Raw genomic sequence first — 19,487 nt, forward strand, 5'->3', positions numbered from 1 at the left:
TGCAAGACAACGAGCTTACGATGGTCAAAGCCGAAAAAATATGCAAGGCATCAGAGGCAGCTGCTTTGCAATGCGAAGCATGGGCGGATAAAGTAAACCAAGTAGATCCTGTCAATGTTGCTCGGATATCAACCAAGCATCCAACAACGTTCAAATGCTGACGTTATGGCAGAGAACACAGGCCACGCGACTGCCCACCTTATGGCAAAACTTGCAGAATCTGTAAAGCAAAGAATCACTTAGCTGTTTGTTGCAGAAGAGCGGCGCGCTTAGATGAGCTCCAGGATGACGGTGATGTCAACGACCTTGAAATTTTAGATGTGTGTACCGGTAACATACGGAATGAACGAGATTGGATGGTGATAGCGAGCCTTGGTGGCGACGAATTCAAATTCAAAGTTGACACGGGATCTCAAGCTAATTGCATGCGGTATTCAGCCTACAGGAAGCTGCGGCCAATGCCGCCTGTCAAACGCAGCAACACCACTTTGCGGTCATACGATGGAGCCAGCATCAAACACCTAGGTGTCATCAGTCAAGAAGTAGTTGTCGGTGACAGACGCCAGCATTTGGACTTCTTCGTTTCCAAGAAAGGAAGGCAGGCACTGCTCGGGCTCAAGGCAAGTGAACTGCTCGGGCTAGTTACCAGGACAGTCGACAAAGTGGCAGTAAGCAACTCCGAACAAGTAATGCAGGGATTCGGCGAGCTATCCGAAGGTACCGGCTGCGTACAGCGACACTACAAGGCGGTCCTGTCGGCGGGTGCTGTCCCAATGGTTCAAGCGGCCCGACGAGTTCCTTTGGCCCTAAAGAAACCACTTCGCAATGAGCTGAAGCGGATGGAGCAAGCGGGCATCGTGGCAAAGGTCAACGAACCGACTGAATGGGCAAGCCCATTGGTAACTGTAAAAAAAAAAAAGGTGGAAAGTTGAGGGTTTGGATGGATCCCAGGATAATCAACGTTAGCATAAAACGGGAGCATTACGAAATGCCAAGACGTGAGGGCATAGAGGCAGAACTGGCCTGTGCAAAGGTGTTCAGTCAACTTGATGCGAAAGCTGGTTTTCATCAAATTCCTCTCGATGAAGAAACGTCAAGAATCTGCACTTTCGCAACTCCTTTCGGAAGGTATAGATTCTTGCGGATGCCCTTTGAAATTGCGTCAGCGTCAGAAGTATTTCAAAAGACTCTGAGCGAAATATTTGTTTACTTACCAGGCGTTCATGTGTATGTAGATGAGATTTTGATTTGGGGAATATCGCAGGAACAACATGACCATCGGTTGAGATCAGTACTCTAAGCTGCTAGGCAAGCTGGTCTTAAGATAAATGCTGAGAAGTGCAAGGTTGGTGTTCACAAAATCGAATTTCTGGGTGACGTTATCTAGAAAGACGGCATAAAGCCCAACCAACGGCTGATCGAGTGCATGAAACAGATGCTCATTCCGGCCGCTATACAGGGAGTGTGGCGTCTTTTGAGTGTAGTCAATTATTTTTCCAAGTACCTTCCCTCCTTGTCGCAGAGGACGTCTTCTTTGCGCAGCCTAATCAAGCATGTTGCAGCATTTGCATGGGCACCTACACACACGCATGAATGGCACAGCATCTGCGACAGCCTAGGCCACTAGCCACTGCTAGCTATCTTTGACCCTCAGAAAGAAGAGAAAGTGACGTCAGATGCATCAATGAATGGGTTGGGTTCAGCTCTCATGCAGCGTCACAGAAGTGAAAGGTGTTCTGTAGCGTACGCATAAAGGATACTCACTGACGCGGAACAGTGTTATTCACAGATAGAAAAGGAAGCATTAGCAGTGATTTTCGGCTGCCAGAAGTTTCATTACTTCATCTATGGTCGACATGTTGTCTTGGAAACTGGTCATCGGCCGTTGATACCTATAGCTCAAAAAGCCATCGCTGATATGCCGCCTAGAGTACAAAAGTTTTTTTATGCGTCTGCTCAAGTATGACTATGTCCTTCGATACGTTCCAGGAAAAGAACTCATCTTGGCAGACATGCTCTCGCGAGCCACAGCCGTGATACCGGACCAGGACGATGCTGATGCCGATGTGGAAATCGATGCTGTGAGTGCAGTTACAGCCCTTGTCAGCGACGTCACGTTGAAGCGGCTAAACGAAGAGACTGATAAAGATCCCTATTTATGCGCCGTAATTCAAGCCGTTCGCAATGGTGAAAAAGTTTAAGGAAAGCTGAAACCTTTCACACGCGAGCTGTCAATTGTGAAAGGTATTCTACTGAAAGGTACGAAAGTGATCGTGCCTGTGTCCATGAGAGGCAAGATGATGGCACGAGTGCATGAAAGTCACATGGGCCTTAATAAATGTAAAGCGAGGGCAGGAAGATTCATTTTTTGGCCAAACATTACCGCAGATAGAACGCAGGCGAGAGCTGGCGCGGACAAGGAACGCGCTTGAAAGAAACATTTCACCAAATGCTATAACGCTTTCGCATTCCTACACGTAAGCAGTCTTAAGTGTCTCTGATGCATTCCCTCCAACCAACATATGCGCAGTGGGAGGCGATCCTCCGTCGCTCCGAGCCTCAGGTCGGGCTGGCCCTGATGCGACGAGTACGAGCAGTAGCGGCAGCCATTGGGGCTCTGGACTATAAGGGCCCCAACCACATAAATACTTTCACTTTATAATAAAGTTTCTTCTCCCTCTCTCTGACGCATTTTTTTTTCTGTTCTTGTATTGTGTCTATTGTGTCGTAAATGTATGTATTCGTGCGTTTTTGCACAGTGTTTTGCATCTATGCTCAGAATATACTGTTGTTACGGTTGATTACCTGTGAGTAACACGTGTCTACTTTATTTGCCAATTTTCTTCATGTACCGAAGTAGGGACACACTGTTATTGGTAACTCCGGTTTAGCACCTCGAAGTACATTTAATAGTTCATTTACGGTTCTATCTAAAAAAATGTGGTTGTATGCAGCCTGCCATGCTCTGCGAGAAAAGCCCAATGTGGCCTTGGCAATCCTGCACATTGTATCTATTACTTTCTTTGCATCAGAAACACCACTCTGTGTTTACTTGCACGTTGGAACTGTAAAAGCGCACAAAGGCGGGTACGAAGAGAGTGGACAGGACGAGGCTCTTACTCATAATTGAAAAATTTTATTGAAAGGAAACAATTAAGTGCACAAAAACGGAGTAGGACGGCTGCGCATGCGTGTCAAGGATCACGGATTAAATCATTTCAAAGGCAACATTAAAAGTTAGTCTAACTATCAATAAACTTGAACTCTTTATCATGTAGCGAGACCGAGGGGTGACTGACGGAGTTATGTCCTCTTTTCTTTATGTGGAAGGCCTCTGGCATTTCACGGGTTATCTGGTTAGTGCTTTTGAGGATAATCTGACTGTCTTCGCAAACAGGATAACAGCCGCAATCCCTACAGTGTGCGGCTTCATGCGTCATTCCTGACGCAACGGCCAGACTGGCCTACGTAAACCATACCGCAGTCTAACGGGATCATATACACTATGCCCGTCGCACAATCTACAATTTTTTTGGTGTGCTCAATATTGCACTGCGATGGCTTCCGGCGAATAACAGTAGAAATTGTCTGAAGTTTGTTTTTCGCTGAAAAAAAAAAAAAAAAGCTGGACCTTATACCTAGTGCCTATATATTTTAATTCGTGCGATGTTCTATGTATGTATGGAACGACGGCTATTTTATTATCTTTACAACGATCTTCCCGGGTGATCTGACTATCTTCTTTGCTTTTTATTTCTTTCAAAGTGTTAGCGCGCACTCATTTAATGACAGTCTGGGATAGCCTGCTTGTTGGAGCTTGTCGATCTGGTTGAGAAAGGTCGTTTTCATCATGTGTTGACAGAATTTTTTTTCAATGCGGAATTTTTGCTGGACTTTATTATTCCTCTTTTCACAATTTGTAATGGTCCGACCTGTAGTTAAGGGTAGGATTAATAGACATGGGTTGGCTGTACCAGCAGTCATGAAGCGGTTGAAAGAGTAGTCTGAGATAATTGGTTACATAGGTTTACATAGGTTTACATTGGTTTACATAGGGCACTCTGGGCGTTGCGTCAACGCGAGGCTGAGAGAGCACCTGGCGGCATATAATTCATCAGGAACGACGCATCTAGCCACCCACTGTAGGGTTTGCGGCTGTTATCCTGTTTGCGAAGATAGTAAGATTATCCTCAAAAGCACTAACCAGATAACGCGTGAAATGCCAGAGGCCTTTCACATAAAGAAAAGAGGAGATAACTCCGTCAGTCACCCCTCGGTCTTGCTAAATGATAAGGAGTTCAAGTTCCTTGATAGTTAGACTTTCTTTAACTTTTAACGTTGCCTTTGATATGATTTAACCCGTTATCCTTGACACGCAGGTGCAGCCGTCCTACTCCGTTTGTGTGTACATAATTGTTTCCTTTCAATAAAATTTTTCAGTTGTGAGTGAGCACCTCGTCCTGTCCACTCCGTTCGTTCCCGTCTACGTGCGCTTTTACAGCTTCAAAGTGCAAGTAAACCAACTAGGCCTGTTTCGGTTACAGTCTGCACGACAGTGCGTGGTGTCCGTAGCTTCCACAATATTTGCACTGTACTTGCGTCGATAACGGTTTCCCTTTCTTCGTGGAACGTTCGTAGCGCTCCGGTAACTTGAGTGCTTTCATCAGCTCGCCGTCTGTGGCCTTATGAATCTTGTTCTGCCGTTCCCGCGGCAAGGGCAAGCACATCTGTGTCTGCCAAAAATAAGGCCTTCATGCTAGAAGCTGTCTCTGCAAGTTGTTCGACCTCACACCATACGGTTCCCTTATCATGCCGCCCTGCATATACGAGAATTTGCATTTGGGGCCCACTTGTAATATTGCCGTAATATATGCATTCAAATGCTCTCCTTCTTGCAAGCAGCGGCTATATTACTGCAACCACTCGGTAAGTTCATTTGGCTGTGGGCTATAGTAGCTGTTCAAGGTCGTCAGAACGTCATTGTAACTCAAAGAACTTGGCGTTAGTTCCGCAGCTTACCCAAGTAAGACTTCGACTGTGGACGTTCCATGAGCAGCTACAAGCAAGGCTCTGTTTTTCGCATCTTCCGTAATACTGTTCGCTTCAACGTGCGCTTCGATTTTCGCAAGATACGGTTGCCACTTACCTTTAATGTTATCGAATTCTAGTAGAACGTGGCCCATGACTGGCGTTTGGTCCGTGCAGTTGTGACGTCCTGCAGGCCCATGCTTTTGTTTCGTTTGTGTCGCCGTCACCGCTGGTCCGCCACCTCCAAGCATCCGGAAGTCAATGAGAAAATGTCTCCGGGCATAATGGCTAGCTTTATCTTAGTCTAGGATAATATATAGGGAAGGGGAGTAGGAAAGTACGAAACGGTGAATGGAAGGCACTTGCGCGGCTTCTGCATGCCTATTGAGCCGACGTAGGTGTGACAGCACTTATTGATGGTTTTTTAACCACTACTGGGTTTTCTTTTTCCTGGTGCTGTTATTTGCATTTCCATGTGCTTTTATTTTTCGACGCATGTGACACCTTCGAATGCTGTGCAACTTGAAGGTTGTTTTTGATAATGATCTTAGTGTACACCCAGGAGTCGGGAGAAAATCATGCGACAGTTACGTATCACATATAATGTTTTCCTGAAATAAACCTCCTTTGATGGTGAGCGTCATGTGGCGTCCCCTCCTGTTGCTTAGCATAGTCACGCTGTTGCAACCACGCCCAATTTCGCGTCCTGCTGAAACCACGGCAAAAAGGAGGAGCGTCCACCGAAAAGCTTAACACACCGGCAAACCTTACGGACCCCATCCCAACTTCTCTTTCCAGCACAGTAGCAGCGGCACTACTCACCCGTCCTCCACAGCTGACGTGCGCGACAATGCTTTGCGAAAAGGTAGAAACGACTTGGCTAACAACGCTTACACTCATCAACTAATTGGCCTCCACAAATACGCACTGCTAGCATCCCTGCAGTAAGTGCAAAACAATATAAGCGGGCTTCAATCACTTAGGTCTCTTGAGAGATTTAATAACTGTCAAGAATTTTCAGACTATAACGTCGAGTCTGACTTGTTCCTATAAAGATGCTCAAGAACCACCCCGTTAGAATTCGACAACAATGCAATAACCTTCCCTGTTTTGTCGATAGAATCCCGTGGTAAGACTTCCAGGCAGACCTACATTGATGAAGCCAGAAAACTCAAAATACTAAAACAGTAACAGGATCACGTGGCAAAACACAATTTTCCTTGAAACCCCTGGCCAAGCACCCAGAAAGATCAGGTGCAGGGGCGTAGCCAGGGGGGGGGGGGCTTATGGGGCTTTAGCCCCCCCCCGAAATTTTTTCGTGCTGTCCATGCACCGCCGACGAAAGCAACCCCCGGCGCCGGAAATCATTCTGGATTTTGTCTAGAATGTCTTTTTGACTCTCGAAAAGACATTTAACCGCGAAGATAGCGGACATGGGCTTGATTTCGCGGCAACGCCCATGCACAGAGAGTCACATAACGCCAAGCAGCCCCATCCGACCCCAAAGTTTCAAGGGCGTTTTGATGGTGAGCGGGCTCGCCGCGGCATCTCGCTGAGGCCGCGGAATCTATGGAGCGCATGGATGTCAGTTCCGAAAATTTATGGGTATAAATCTCATAAACTCTTGATGTGAAAGGTGCATTGACATTTCCAAAGTTGTGCTTTAGATTTTCAATTCCGGAACTTTGTGGGTTTACTGTTGTTATAAACATTTAACGCCAAAGGTCCATTGACTTTTCTAAAGTCTTACATCGAAACACACAACGAGACAAGTCAAATCAACACACTAGCAGACAAGTTGACAAAGCACGCAGGGAGGTTCAGTGGGACGAAGCGTTGTGGTGGTTCATTCGTGCCGCCATGTCACATAAAAGAAATATCAATTTTTTTTTAACCTGCGCCAAAACATCCATGTCAAAACACTCAAGCCAGCCAAGCTAACTACGTTCTTATTTATTTTTTCTACTTTGACTTTTATTCGCGAGAACACATTGAGCCTCTTCAATTTTTCTTTGTTCTCGCTACCATAACCGCGGGCTGCCAGAGCCAGCCAGAGCGCATACGTTTTTCTCGCGTGGCCCCGACCACTGCACGGCGCACTTCGGTGCGCGTTCGATTTTCTCTGGCCGAGTGGATTTTTGCCTGGCAGAGTTTTGGACACTTTCTGGCTTGCAGAAGAGAAAAAGAAATAATGGTCGCTCGCCGCCATCACTGTGGGGACTCGACGGATTGCACCGCGTTCGCTTTTGCAGAACTTCTCCTGAAAGACTTGTCTCACCGGTGTAGGATACCGAGCAGTATGCGTATGGTTGGTTCTCAGTGGACCAAGCGTCTCATATTTTCTTCGATATTCCTTCCGTAGCTAAATTAGGTGCCCAAAGTAGGCATTCGATTGTGACCAAGATACTTTCCTATGCGTTTTTTCCTTTCGGTGCCCCCGCCCCAGAGAAGGAAAAAAGAAAATACATTGTTGCGGCGCAGCGAATTGTCGCATGGGTAAAGTTCGATTTTGTTACTTCTTTTGTGGAAAGTAATGAGTCACGGGACGCTTCAGTTGCCAGATACTCTTATTATATTATTGCGATAGTAATTATATGGACACTCAAGGCGCATTCCTGCCGTCGCCGTCGCCCTCATGTTTCGTATAAAGTCCAAGGTTGATAAAAATCGTGACCGCGTGCCGCGTGCTGTATGTGCGAGTGAAAGCGTAGAGGGGGGGGGGGTGGTGGAATGGCTGAGCCGACCATGGTGGCTCAGTCGTGTGTGCGCAAAGGAGAAAAGCGGGGGAGCAAGCGCGCCGGCTTCCATCGCGTGCGATACATCGGGGTGAGTGGATGGAATTGGGGCGGAATCTAGGATTCTGTGAATCTGTGATCGCGCAACATGTTTATTTGCTTTGTTTGACGCATTATATATTGCGACTTTATCTTAGATACGTAGATTTAATGGAGACTTATACGTATATTTAAATATCTTGTTACGAGGTTTCGTGTATAAGTCCAGTGAACTTTGTTTCCAGTCACACTTTTTGCCCTTTATTAAGCTCTATCTTGGCATTTGTATATCCCATTGTATCTTCGCATTTCTAATGCATGATTGCGAGTCGCAATAATGGTTCGGTTCATTATCTGCGAGGCATGCGCGTAGCAGAGTGGCATCTCTCATTTACAAAAGTGGTACGCATGTGTGAGGATAAATGTTCTTTAATGGTCTCATACACTGGGTTGAACATAGTTGCCTAACATAATGGACACCACAAAAGCTGAACAGCGTGGTGTCGCGAAGTTTTTAACAGCTAAAGGTGTTTCCCAAAAAGAAATTAATTGCCGTATGGCTGCCGTGTACGTTGAACATTGCATTTCATTGGCCACTGTAATGCGTGGGAGCAAACGGTTCAAAGAAGAATGGGAAAGTTGCAAAGACATTCCAAGACCGGGCCAAAGCCATCGTGCAATCACCCCCCACACAATTTCAAAGGTTGATGAGCTGATGAAACAAGAATGAAGGATAAGCATCGCTGAACTGGCAGACTGTGTGAAAATCAGTCACGGTTCGGTTCACGCCATAATTCATGAGCACCTCGGTTATCGGCTCTTGTGTGCGCAATGGATGCCCAAGATTTTGATCCACCGCCAGAAGACGTGGAAGTTTGGCGCTGCTTTGACTAATCTGCTCTGGTATCACAATGAGGATGACGATTTTTTGCTTGCTGTTGTGATCGGGGACGAACCATGGTGCCACTACTACGAGTCTGAAACACGACGGCAAAGCTTACACTGGAAACATTCGAATTTACCACGGCCAAAGAAGGCAAAGGCCGTCATTTTCGCCGGAAAGGTGTTGTTGACTTCTTTTTCGATCGTGAGGGGCCATTACTGATAGAATTTGCTCAATCTTGAGAGACCATCAATTCTTTCCGATATTGTGAAACGCCGGAACCACTGCGTGTCGCAATCAAGAACAAACTACGTGGAAAATTGACGAATTGGGTCATCTTGTTCCACGACAATGCCCGTCCCCACGTCGCTGATGTGGTTAATACAAAACTGGCAAAGTTCAAGTGGGAAACCCTGCAACATCCGCCATACAGCTCAGACCTGTCCCCTTGCGGCTTCCACATTTTGGGGCAACCGAAAAACAGCTCAACGGAACTAGATTCGTGCCGGACGGTGACGTGAAATAGTCAGTTACAGACTTTTTGAAGCAGCAACCTAAGGAGTTTCATCAGACGGGAATCACGCGACTCGTTAGTCGATGGGGCAAATGTCTAATTTCTCAAGACTACTTTTTAATAAAGTACCCCGTTTGTCATATATTCGCATTGGCTCACACTCGTTTGACTCGCCCTCGTATAGCTTTCAGAACTCCTGCTTTATATACGTGCTCTCTGTTGCGACTATAATTTCGGTGCAATTACTCACGATTCACGACCGGTGACAGCTGCTCCTGCGTAATACATTGGAGCAAATGACAGCGTCATGGAGATTTTTCACTGGCCATTTCATATATACAAGAATGTAAACACGGTTCTTGAATGATTAAGTTTAATTAATATATTTGTCCTCAACTTGTTCATTTCATAGCCGTTTCATTTTTCATATCAGCGGCATGCGCTGCTTTCCTGGTTTCGAACTGACATAGTTCTAAAGTTCGTGTGATATTTTCGTTACTTATTAAATTGACAAAAACATGGAATCATTGATATCAGTCACTTTGGGCACGATTTTTAGCACTTACGAGAATATTCTTTTATGAAAAAATACACATTTTACTTGTTTGGACAGTGCGTAGCGTTCAATACTTCGTTTACAGCATTTTTGACAATGGTTATGCAGTTATTATTCATGTATTTGATCCCTCGACAAATTGTTTAAGAGGAAGCTTTAGCTGGGGCCCAATCCGACGCGGCCTATTCAAATACATGTAAAACGTAGAAACGCTTTTCTGAGATAATCCTGCTTATCGCTTTTAATGAAAGTTGTTGCATTTGATGGAGAAGGTAAATTATAGTGTCTGTTGGAAACGGAATATCGATTTACGGCCTGAATTTTGTACAAAATAGTTTTAAAAATTTGAAATTTCGAAAAAATAGAAGCACGACGTTTACAAAATAATAGCTATGTACCAAGAACAGATATCTCGGTTCTGTAAACGGCAACTATTAGGAAAGTCAATGCGGACAAATTTGGTGTGTCAATTTGTATCTTGCGTGAATTGGTTACGTTGCGTACAAGGGTTCTGCAAAAGCCGTATTTCGATAATACTAATTTTTTTTAGATTCATGTTTAACATAGCTATTTTGTCCGCTGTAGATGTACTATTAGATGCAATTCACAGAATTGTGCTATCATTTTTCATTGTCGAGCTACGGAGTTTTAAACTTGATAGTTCCGTTTACTGAAAATTCGAAACCAACAGTCACTAGTATTTAAGTTTTTCTTTTAAATTCAACAAACATCGTCAAATTTGGTGCAGTTGTTGCGAGGGAAAACGAATTACCCTTCTACATGTATTTAAATAGCAGCACTCGTGCTAAAGATTCCTCTTAAGAGGAAGCTTTAGCTCGGGCCCAACTCCGACGCGGCCTATTCAAATACATGTAAAACGCAAAAACGTTTTTATGAGATAACCCCTGGACCGATTTTGATGAAATTTGTTGCATTTCAAAGAGAAAGTTAAATTCTAGTGACTGTAGGAAGCGGAATTTCGATTTAGGGCTTGAATTTTCTTAAATCAATTTTGAAATATTTGACCGTTTGAAAAAAATGGAAGCACGAAGTTTACAAATTCATAGCTCTGCATCAAGAACTGATATCGCGGTTCTGTAAACGGCATCCATTAGATCATTCAAAGCGGACAAATTCAATATGTCATTTTACAACTTACGTGAATTTGTTGCGTCGGTTACAACGGTTTCGCAAAAGTTGTATTTCCCTATGATTAAATTTTTTTTTATATTCATGTGTAACACATCAATTTTGTCCGCTTTAGATGTACTATTAGATGCAATTCACAGAATCGGATTATCATGTTTAGTGGTTGAGTTACAGAGTTGTAAACTTGATAGTTTCGTTTTTTGAAAATTTTTGATTTTTGGCAATTTTTAATAAAAAATTCACAACCTAACTAAAAAATTCGAAACCAACAGTCACTAGAGTTTAAGTTTGTCGTTTAAATGCAACAAACCTCGTCAAATTTGGTGCAGTGGTTGCCGAGAAAAACGAATTCTCCTTTTACATGTATTTAGATAGGAGCACTCGAGCTAAAGCTTCCTCTTAAGGAGGAGGCCGAACTGCAACATGAGCCCCCCCCGAACGAAATTTCTGGCTACGCCACTGATCAGGTGTTAAGGTAAATTCGAATTCAGCCTCTATTATCACCGAAGAAAATGATGAGTCTTCATGGCTCCTTATAGAATTATTACACACGCATTCTTTCGCGCATGCCAAAAATAGAACGACGATCCTTTTCCATATTACCTATGTGAAAGCGTTCCACCAAGGGCATATATTATCGCTCTTGCTATGCACGCACTTTCTTGCGCTGTTGTTAAAGATGGCATCTGCTGAACGTAGCCACCGTAGTGCTGGCTGCGATGTACATCTTGCTGAAGCATCAGATTTCTTCTTTCATATGCTTAACATTTAGATTAAAACGCTATCCAGCCGGTAAGAACATGTTTATTTTCATTATCCGGAAGTATTCGATGGTAAAACAGGAACATCAGTGTAGAAAAACGTTCTTTTCCCATACTAATTCCATGGACTCCCACTTGTTTCCTGAAAAAAAAAAAAAGAGAACAACATCCAAAGGGATTAGAATAGTTCTTGTTGTTCAATAAACAGGCACTAAATATTACGCGTCTCGATGTAGACAAGTCAGCGCGTTTTGAGCTAATTCACAGAAGGTGTTGTGCAGTGAATCTGTAGCCTGGATATATATATATATATACCGTATTTACTCGCGTAATCCTCGCACTTTTTTTCCCTGAACATCAACGCGAAGTTTGGGGGTGCGGTAATTATGCGGGGAAAATTTTCAAGCAAATGTTTTGGAGTGTTAAATGCAAAGATGAATGGGTACAAGATCAGGATTGTCAGGTCCGCAATTGTAAATATAACGAAAACATTACTTTCAAGCGTAACTTACCTTCGTTATGAAAGTACAAGGTGAACGTAAGCTCAAGCTGCTAAAGCACTTTATTTGCCGCACGCAACCTCCCCGTCACTACTCGCGTTGCGTACGTCCTGCAGGCATTTGTACTCTTCATCATAGTCCGTGTCGACACTGGAATCGATGGTTTCTTCATCTTCCGATGGTTTCTGCGTCTTACCAGTCGTCTTGAGTTCGTCGTGCTGCCGTCTCCAATGCCGGACGCAAAACTCGTTGACGCCGAAGTGTCTGCTGGCGGCGCGGTTGCCATGTTCCAACGCATACTCAATAGCTTTTCGCTCAAAAGCAGCTGTGTAGCTTGCGTAGCGTCCCATGGCGAAGTGGCACAAAGAGCACGGTGCAACACGCGAACAAGGCAAACGAGGCCTACGAGACACCGGAGAGCTGGAGACACCTTCGCAAAATGGCGTAGCGCTGGTGAGTGGATGATCGGTAGCGGCGGTGGCAGCGGATGATAGCACAGTACCGCCGCCTAGTAGCACGCGCGCCCAACCATGGCGATCGCTACGACGAGCAGACGGCTCGCGGCAGCAATTTTGGGGGTGCGATGATTATGCGGGGAAAAAAATTTTCCAATTTTTGATAGCCAATGTGGGGGGTGCGAGCATTACGCGAGTGCGAGCATTATGCGAGTAAATACGGTATATATATATATATATATATATATATATATATATATATATATATATATATATATATATATATATATATATATATATATATATATATATATATATCTTCAAGCATGTGAAGACACTAGGCCGCCCTTCAGGAAAATTCAAGGCCACTATTCGCACGAAATTAGGATTCTCCACTCACTACGATACAGAAGCTGGCGAATAATTCCTAACACACAAGTTCAGCTCACTTCCTAGGGGAACTAATGAAAGCGTAGGCTGACATTCATGCCCAACTAGTAAGAGGCATGTTTCCAAGATGTTCGGTGCATTAATAAATATTTTTTCTGTCGGTTTTATGCATTTATTGACGGTTATACGGGGTGTCCCAACTATCACGCACCAAGGTTTGAAAATATGCAAACGGTACGTAGCTGGACAGAACCAAGGTACTGTTGTTTGCCGTCGCTTGGAGATACTCAGATTATTTTTGCATTCCGCCTAATTACAGCATTTGACCTACTTATTTAAACAACTTCTCTGATATTATAATTAGATGAACAATGTTAATGAGAAAATTGTAAAGGAACACGAAAAACTTTCGATACGGCTTTCTGTTGCTGAATATATGCTACATAAAAGTGTTCTTCCGAGTGTGAAAGAAGCCAGCGAATACGCACCAAGTGCCTCGAGCGGCCAGTCGCGCGGCAGTTTTGTACCGATGCCCACGAAAAAAAAAAAAAAATCACAGCTTTCCACCCACTGAAGAAGAAAGTCCAATGAAGCTGGCGCTATGGTTGGTTTTGCTATGTTGGGGTTTTCCTATGTTGGGGATTTGCTATGTTCAGTTTTACAATTATGAGTTTAGTATTGGGCGAATAAAGAGACATTTACTCAAAGATCCCCATTGTCATAATTTACTTCTTGACCATTGTAATCATTGCCTTGTGATCACTGCGGTACACGGCAAGTGGTTGCACTTTGTTTAATGTTTTTCCCGAATGTTAAGTCGATGCACGATTGGTGTCACCGTATCCTTACTTTTTCGTAATATGCATGTGTTTTCAAGCAAAGGTTTACATGTGCACATTTTGCAGTGATACGGCAAATGCGACCCAGTCCCATTCTTGGTTAATAGAGCATGCTCTCGCAGGTGGTCATTTATACAGCGCCCAGTCTGGCCGTTGTACACCTTGCCGCAGTCTAATGGAATCTTATACAAGACGACATCGGAACGTTTTTCGAAGAAACACTTTACGTGGCTTTTTACCCATTCGGCCCCTTTAGGGGAAGACAGGCGCGCACAAATGCGAGAAAGTTTCGGAGGGGTCGAGAACGGTGCTTCCTAATGGCAAAGGAAAAAGAACGATCTTGTAATTATCGGTAACGGTAGTCGCTGCAAGACATCTTCGGCCTACGGCCGATGCGCTATTTCCAGCAGAGCACATTCTGAACACTGCCGTTCCAAGCGGCTTTTTTTTCCACGCCCCTGGGCTTGCACACCCACGCTTGCAGAAGGCGAATTTATCTGAACCACATGGTTATGTTGTACTGGCAGTAAGAAAACAAATGTCAACAGAGAATAGTTTGTATGAAGGCGACGCTGAAAGATTTGGTGATGGTGGAATAAAGCCCACGTCTAGGACCACATGTACAGCCTACTTGGAGCACTTTAGAACCAGAAAAATTGCGACTGCGAAAGTTTACTACCAATGACGCCACATCTCCAATGCGTTTCGGTGGTCGTGGGATGCGCATTCCGTTGGGGCGTTCCTTCAACGACCGAATTGCGACCAGTCTCTAAGGACTCATGCACTTTGCGTCGCACAACACTGGCAGATAATCAGTGAATGAATTGATAAAGGTAAGACGGAGTGAAGAGGGATTATATGGTTCTCATCACGGTTCATAATGGTTCGACGCGGATGCATAAGGTGCTGAAACGCGTTAAGGGCCTCTAATGATCTGGAAAATTCTGATCAGGTTGATAAGGACAGATAAGGGTTGATAAGGGTCGGATAGAGACCGATAAGGTTCTTAAGGACCGATGACACTTGATATGGGTAGGATCATGTCCGATAAGTTTGATAAGGACAGAAAGGAGTGATAAGTGTTTACATTGGTCGAATAAAGTTGGATAGGAGTAATAATGACAGCGGCCTGCGAGCAGGTGAGCAAGTGGCACAAGTTTACGCATACTAAGAAAACTCCAGTGGAATTTCTGTGCGAATTTTTTCTCCTGTGTATCTCAGGCAGCTTTATACGTCGTACAGCTCACACACCAATTATTCGGGTCCAGCCATTCCCTAATCACAGAAGATCCACCATATTTAGCCATAATTGTGACCATGCGTCCGCGGTACTCAGTTTACACGTCGCTGTCTTTGTAAGTTGCCGCTGTACGATGTGATCATAGCGCACCTGCGCCTGTTTTGTGCTGGAAGCTCTCTGGCGTTTCTCGGCTCGAATGTGGCTCATAAGCGGCTCTCGTCTCACGGAGAGTGTTGCATTTACGGGCGTGTCTACGTTAAGAGATCATTTGAGCTTCGGTAATTGTCTATATAACATTATGATTGGCTACGTCTCTGCAGAACTCTGAAATGAAGTATTCGATACATACGCGACTGCTTTTACGTGGTACTGGAAACAGCTGGAACAAGTAACCCGAGAAGAAAGAAGTTAGATGAACACAGGCGTTCTGGCGTAATGACTGCTTTCTGTTTCTGGCAATGGCACCGTATACGAAAGCGCCGCATAAAGCAGCCCAGCCTTAATGACAGCACTCGTGAAACCTCGGCGTCCTGGGTGCCTCCTGCGGCAAGGGAACGCCGTCCACACTTCTCCTGGCATGAATATTTAGCGCAAAAGACCATTCACTTTTGAGTAGCCAAGGAATAGTGGACAAGCGTCTTTGGCCATTAACCGCGCCACTGATAGTACCGAGGCCACCGATAGGCCACAGACGCCGCCTATGTGGCTCCTAGACACGCTCGCCCGACAGACTCCAGGACGTCATGCGACACATGTCGCTGCTCTCATCACAAGCGCACTACGTCACCTCAGTAAGCTGCGGGTTCTCGCCTGCAGCCTTACTATGGCGAGGTGTTGGAGAACTAGAGTAGTTGCGCGGGTTCCGGGATGGCGCCATAATTTGAGTGGAAGCAGTCAACGCTCGGCGTTCGGCTTTCACCATGCTTAGGCCGACCACGAAAAGAATGGCCGGCTGCAGCAAACAGATTTCGTGATGCCGCAAAAGTATAGTACGAGAAATCAAGTAATGGTCCTGGCCTGAATGGTGTGCAACTTTGGTAGGTGCTTTCGGCCGGCGCTCCTATGACTGCACTGACTCTGACCAGCACTGCTTCGAGGGCGCGCCTCGCGAAGTGGATTTCCGTCCACAGCAGTCAGTGACGCGGCCTACAAGCTTTCCATAATTTGGGCACGTGGAGGCGCCGCCCCGTCGGGTGACGCCGTCGGCTTCACTCCAGCCGCTCTGAATCACCCGGCAACCGCTGCTCCTGCTTTTACCCACCGTGAGGCGGCGCCCGGGCTCACACTTTCCAGTAGCTTCGTTCACTCCACAACGATGGGTGGCCCAAGTGAAGTTCGCGAGCGATGGCCATCTACCCAAGTAGAATTGGCACGCCCGTTACCATCTCCCAGTGTCACTACTCCTGACCAATCGTTACGTAGTATTCCACCCTCAAGAATGGACAGCTCAACCGCACGCGACGTATCGTCGAACTTGGATGATGGAGCGCTACTCCTCCTGGAGCAAATATGTCCACGGACCCCAGCAAGGAGACATGTCCTGAACCATTAGAACCACATCCTCGGAGTCAGTGCTGTCACTGGCTGAAGGCGCAGAAGTTCACTGCTCGCCCCCTCCTGCCGAGCAATGTCTCGCTAAGGAAGCCAGTGCCACGAACACTGCTGAGGCCGTTATTATCAATGGCCTGCCCGTGCGGCCCAAGTTCCCCTATACGACGAGCGAGATACTGAGGCTTCGGTGCAGACACAGCTGTCCTCTGCATCGAGCACGCAGAAGCTCGCAGCGCCGCCTTACCAACTACTGGGCACGTCGTCTCTGATTGATGACCCCACTTCTGTTCAGGAAACGCCCTTTCCTCCACCTCTGGGCATGCAGAGCTCTGCAGCACGCGACGTTTCGTCGAGCTCGGGTGACTCGAGCCATGGCCGGTCTGGAGCACCCGTCTCGTGTTTGGAATACGGCCTCTGCGATGGGACGTTTGCCCTGACCGTCCAGTTTGTTGGCGAGGGCGATGATGTGACCCTGCTTGCCACTCTAATAAAGTGGGGGGGGGGGGGACATGCTGCTGACAGCATTCAACGTGCGTTCGCTCGCTATAATTGATACCGGTGTCTTTAACGAATAAAAGTATGATAGATATGACAAATGTCCTCGAGCGGACGTTTACTTTTGAGGAAGTATTTAAAACCGGCGGCGGCATCATTCTGCTTTCGCTGCATATATATTCCTAAATTTGTTATGGCGGGAATTTCTGTGCCTTCACATTGCCCAAACAAGCATCCAGACGGGAGAGAAAAAAATATCTTCAACAATGCTTTGATTCTGCAAGGAAAATAGGACACCTGGCTAAATGGCTGCAAAGACAATAGGATACCAAAAGGGGCAGTTTCTTTACCTATAAGAAACTCTACAGTATTGGTGCTTACAGTTCACCATTAGGAGCGACCGCTCTATCTTGTTGAGATCAATCTCTTATGTTGACAAGGAAAGCCCACACAAGGTCCTTTGTGATGAGGTTCGCCAATCATGGCGTGCACGAAGGCTTCCGGTCGATTTCAAAGTTGCTCAAATGAAATGCGATAGGCCAATAGCTCCACTTTTAGGAACCTTAAGCAACACTAAGGTCCCTAAAACTTGCATTATCTAGGGACCTTGGTGTTGCTTAAGGTCAGTAGATAAAAATTACCAAGAAATCGCCATTCTTTTATCTTGGTGCCGTCCTCCTCACTCTCGTACTTACTCTCCTTTCTCCTTTCTCGCATCTGTGATTGCGGCCTTGATGATGCCTAATATTTCGAACAGCTAGCGGTGATATCTGTTACTTCGCAGAAGGTCGCCAATTAGGGCGCGTGCGCCCTTTATCCAGTCTAAATTTTTACCCGAACCAAAGATGTAGTTGTAGCCCAGAGATAAAAATTGGCAGTCACTTAAGCAACCTGACGTGATTCCAATGCGATAGCATTATGACTTCTCTACGTTATCATCTTAAATTAAATCTCTAAATTAATCCACCTTGCTCTAATTTGTACCAACCTTAATCCTCTTTAATCCACATCAGTCTACCTCAATTCACGTTAATCCACCTTCATTCCACTTAATACACTTTAATTTATCTTAATCCACGTTAATGTACCCTATTCCAGCTTAATCCATGCTGGTGATGATTTCTTCTGCCACTTCTTGAGGACAACGCCGGCTTTGCTGCCTCATGGGACGAGTAATGCTTTCGCAATAATGTAGTCGGTAGTGGGCCATGCGCCCGCTCTCCTCGAAGTGAGAGTGTCGCCCCGCTTCCAATACATACGTCCCGAATGCACTGAGGGTCATAGTTTGCAGCGTTCCAGCCGTGCCGACCCCTGAAGACGACGAATGATAGGCTCGTTTTCGAACGCCCGCCTCTAATTTTAAGTACTTTTTTAGCAAGTGTAGAGTTAATTTTTGCTTTTTGTGCCTCGCTCTCACCCAACGCCGGTCTGGGGGTCACCGTCCTGCGAGAGAAGCACATCAAACGGCTACCGAAGCGCACCGCACCGAAGCAGCAGCGTGGCGAGCCTCCTTCTTCGCACCCCTCCCCCCCCCCCCCCCCCCCCTCGTGATACTCAGATGGCATCCATCGCAAGCAATCAGCAATCAGGTCAGCATGTTCTTTCTGCAGACCACAGAGAACGTGAGCAAGCAAGGAAAAGGCTACGTGAAGATGAGATCGACGCAAGGGAATCTACAGGAGACAACGAAGAGATGGACCAGACAGCCTTCACTGTTGTCTCTTGCAAAGAGAAAAGAGCCGCAGTTGTCCCTGCTATATTCAAGCCAACTCAGCCTGACAGCAGCCTATACAAAGTAAACCCAAATCTTCTGGCTTCTGCGGTCATGACAACGGCCCAAGAAAAGATACTCAGCCATCGTCTCAACAAGGATGGCAGCCTCATGGTGACAGTGTCTACACTTCTTACAGCTAATCGCCTTCCTTCCGGTGACAGATCTTTCGGGTATTACTGTAGAAGCTCGAGTTCCATACTCCTACTCTGCCACGTACGGGAGGATACAGGACGTTCCTGTTGAGTACTTGGATGACGACCTCAAGGAGTATTTGAGCGAACAAGGAGCCACATCTGCTAAAAGGCAATTTATGTACGTCCCTAACTAAGATGGCGTGGTAACGGAAACCCGAAGATGCTCGGTCATCCTCGAATTCTTAAAGGACGCAGCTTTACCAAACCGAGTGTCGCTTGGATTCTGCAGTTATCCCGTGACGGAATACATAGGGTCCGCTACTCAATGCGTCAGATGTAAAAGACATGGACATATAGTGAAATATTGTAACGGCCTCATCGTGTACAAGATATGCGTTGGTGCACACACGCATAAGGAGTGTAGGTCACGTTCCCAGCCTCGAT

The 19,487-nt window shown here is 45.8% G+C and overlaps 1 protein-coding gene across 1 annotated transcript in view; it reads right to left on the reverse strand.

Moving 5' to 3' along the window:
* Positions 1-11,692: 11,692 nt before the first annotated feature.
* LOC129384468 (uncharacterized) overlaps positions 11,693-19,487 on the reverse strand; it is a 187,490-nt gene continuing 179,695 nt past the window's right edge. The window contains exon 7 of the mRNA XM_055069932.1: positions 11,693-11,807. Within this exon, the coding sequence (XP_054925907.1) occupies positions 11,781-11,807 (27 nt within the window). The 3' untranslated portion in view covers positions 11,693-11,780. The remainder of the gene's footprint in view (positions 11,808-19,487) is intronic.

The sequence above is a fragment of the Dermacentor andersoni genome, chromosome 9 (assembly GCF_023375885.2).
Source record: "Dermacentor andersoni chromosome 9, qqDerAnde1_hic_scaffold, whole genome shotgun sequence".
Classification (NCBI taxonomy): domain Eukaryota; kingdom Metazoa; phylum Arthropoda; class Arachnida; order Ixodida; family Ixodidae; genus Dermacentor; species Dermacentor andersoni.